General features: G+C 53.4%; 1 protein-coding gene across 1 annotated transcript in view; it reads left to right on the top strand.

Annotated features, from left to right (window-relative positions):
- Positions 1 to 862: 862 nt before the first annotated feature.
- LOC104499996 (chromosome unknown open reading frame, human C14orf105) overlaps positions 863 to 3325 on the top strand; it is a gene marked incomplete at its 5' end in the record, with an annotated part of 6836 nt that continues 4373 nt past the window's right edge. Inside the window, one exon of the mRNA XM_010143579.1 lies at positions 863 to 939. Coding sequence (XP_010141881.1) covers positions 863 to 939 — 77 coding nt within the window. The remainder of the gene's footprint in view (positions 940 to 3325) is intronic.

Below are 3325 nucleotides of genomic sequence, written 5' to 3'. Positions count from 1 at the left end.
GACACAGAACGGCCCCGAGCCCAGACTACGGTCAGGCCTCAGAGAAAGCGCTGCTTTAATAGCTGACAGGGGACCGCTGGTGCGTGGCGTGCTATTTCAGGCCGATTTCCAAAGATTACCACTCGTCTGACTGTAACCCGTAAATTCGGAACCCGCTGGCTGGCTGCAGCCCAGCTCTGCTGCGGTTAGTAGAAGCATCAGAGATTTCTCAGTTCTCTCAAAAAACAACAATAAATCAGTCTCAGGGACTGAGCAGCAAGAAAAACCCCAAGCTGCTGCCTGTTCCCAGCTCCAAAAGGGTGGGCAGCAAGGGAGCAAAGCTCACAGCTTGGCCAGCTGATGGTCACAGGAGAAGAGGACCCTTGGTCTCATGGGGACCCGGGGAGGCCACCGGAGACACAGAGGATGGTTGTTGTCACGTATAGGATATGTGAGGGGTGGTAGAGGGGAGCTGGAGGGGTGTGCAGAAGATAGAGTTGTTAGAAACCACAGGTACAGCCTCACTTCATTTCCGCAGCTAAAAGAGCAATTTATACCACGTGTTATGGAGAGACCTTTATAGGACATGCCAACCGAAAAATAGAGCAGAGAACGAGACACAGAGGATGGTTGTTGTCACGTATAGGATATGTGAGGGGTGGTAGAGGGGAGCTGGAGGGGTGTGCAGAAGATAGAGTTGTTAGAAACCACAGGTACAGCCTCACTTCATTTCCGCAGCTAAAAGAGCAATTTATACCACGTGTTATGGAGAGACCTTTATAGGACATGCCAACCGAAAAATAGAGCAGAGAACTGTCACTGAGCACCACCTAGCAGTTGACGACCACCCAAAAGTAACTTCATTTCTCCTCTGACCTTTCAGGGCCCCTAAATTTCAACACCGTGCCGGAAAAGGGAGAAACCAGCATCATTAAACAGCATCCGCCTCGACAACCCCAAGTAAGAGGGGTTTGAAAAGCTCCCTCTGAGTTGCTGTGATCGACCCCTCGATAGGGGCTTCCTTGGGGATATAGGGCCGTGTCACAGCACCACGGTGGGGGGAACAAACACTCTACAGCACTGCAAGCAGGAGGTCCTGTCTCTAGACCATCCTCCCTAGATGAGCTTTATCACCAGCCCAGGGTAGATACCTGGGATGGAGCAGCTATGCCGACCACAGGGAGGGTGTTTTTGGTTCGTTAGCGCAAGAGCAAGGAGTTCATTTTCTAAGAACCACCAAACAGGCACCAAGAGCCTGCTTTTGCCCTCCTGCCTGCCTCCACGGGTCACGCCTCGCTGGCCAGGCTGTGTGTGGTGTGGAGACGTCCAACAAGGACACGTGTGCCAGCGCTGGCCACGAGGACACCTCTCCTCTTTCCTCTGCGGTGTCTGGGTACCTGCAGCCAAGCCTTAGTGCTCCTGTGGGGCTAATGCGGCCAAGACAGAGCCCTTCACACACGGGATCCAACCTGCATCGCTTGGGGCTTGTTTTGGCTCTTCAGGCCGAACAACCTGTCAAGGTCTGGGTCAGCTGAGGGGCAGAGGGGGGTGAGGAAGACAGATGTGCTTTGCAATAGGGGCCAGTGAAAGTGCAGAGCGATTATTTTAGGTTTCAAGACTTGCTATCCATGCTGTGTACCTACACACACCCTCGCCTTCTCCCCTTGACAGCACGGGGCGGGGTGTGCACACCTATGTACGGGATCTCCAGCTATAACAAAACAATTCCCCCAAACAGACGTGGAACGCCCTCGTTCACTCCTCCTTCGCCTCCCTCCCTCCTTCATCCCCCTCCCTTCCCAGATCCTTTCCCCTCCAAGCACTGAAACCCATAACCCTGCCTGAACTCCCAACTGCCTTTTTCCTCCGCACAAGGGTGACCACAACACAACTAAAGCTCCAGAAACATCTTCACAGCCTCATAATTTACTGCAGAGGAGGAAAGGGAATGCGGGTGATGTACCGTACTGCACCAGGGTTAGAGTTGCTATTTCATCTCAAAACCCAAAGGTGACAAGAAGCCCTCCACACACATTTCCTATGCTGATGTTTTTCTGCGCTGCTGCTTTTAGACAACACGGAACTTGGGTGAGGCTCAGGTCATGGAGAGCCCCCATCGTGCTCACAGGGCTAAGCTGGAGCTGCATTGCCAGGGCTGTGCAACTCCTGCCATAAATCAGGTGATTTAAAACCCAGACCCACAGAAGCTTCTTTCCCTGCTCCACTGGAATTCTTCCTTCGCCTCACCCTCCCAGACCAGCCACCGCAACATCCCATCTCTTACCTGACCACCATGGAGGATGCAAAGCTGCTGATGTTCGGCTGAGACTGTGTTCTCCCTCTTTTCTTTACTTGCCCACAGAGGGTCAGGAAGGAACACTGGGCTCAGCCCTGCTCTGGATGCCCCAGAGCTGCAGCTTCTCCAATCTTTCCCTTTTAGAGCCTCAGCTCGAGGCTTTTGGCTGTTTCTTCTCTGCTGCTTGGTCCAGCTCCTCCAAACCTGAGAACAAGCAGGCTCAGAAGACTAAAATCAGCCAGGAAAATCAGCCAGCTTGACCAGACCCCTGCAGGCAGAGAAGGGTGTTCTGCTTAAGGAAGTGATCTGCTGCTATAAATACCACACCCTCCACCTCCTCATTTAGGCAGCAATTAGCAGTTAAGGACCAACTGCTGCTGAGACCTCTCTAAGAGAGCTCAGCTGCATGGGGTACATCAGCAGCCTCCTTAGGCAGCTGGAGGGAGACCTCAGTGGTTGGTGGTTGGTGACCAACAGAGGCAAACACACTTGTTGGCCGTTTAATCCACGATAGAGATGTATTTTCCCTGACTGACCACGTGCTTCTCTGTAGTGCTCCTGGAGGTGCTGGGTTGTCCCAGCAAGGGTGCACCTTGGAGCAGCCCTGGGACTACCCTGGGTCACACCAGCCCCAAGATGCCCCTCAGCTGCCCGCATTGGTCATCTTCCTTCCCAGGCACCTCTAAAACCTCGTGCCATTAAAGTCCTTGGGTGAAATCCTCACCTCCCTCTGCTGCTCTGAGACCCCCGTGTTCCTGAGACCATCTCCACGCTCCCCATATTCGGTGACAAACCCTCTGCCCATGTCCCACAACAGCAAACCCCCTTGAAGCAGGACTGCTTTGCTCAACCTTCCTTGCTGTGATTAAGGTCTTTTAAATACAACGAAGAACAGACGAGCCAGCAGATGGGGTCAGTTAAAACCCCTCCACTTCGGGCTGCGGCCGAGATTCTTGTGAAACGTGTCCCTGCCTTTGGTGGGAGGATGAGGCAGCAGCGCCTGGAATGAGCCCTGTGACCTACCACAGCCTGGTTTAAAAATCTCCTGCC

The sequence above is a fragment of the Buceros rhinoceros genome, unplaced genomic scaffold (assembly GCF_000710305.1).
Source record: "Buceros rhinoceros silvestris isolate BGI_N320 unplaced genomic scaffold, ASM71030v1 scaffold4789, whole genome shotgun sequence".
NCBI classification, from domain to species: domain Eukaryota; kingdom Metazoa; phylum Chordata; class Aves; order Bucerotiformes; family Bucerotidae; genus Buceros; species Buceros rhinoceros.
Note: the sequence above shows the minus strand (reverse complement) of the source record. Positions and strands in the feature narration are given on the sequence as shown.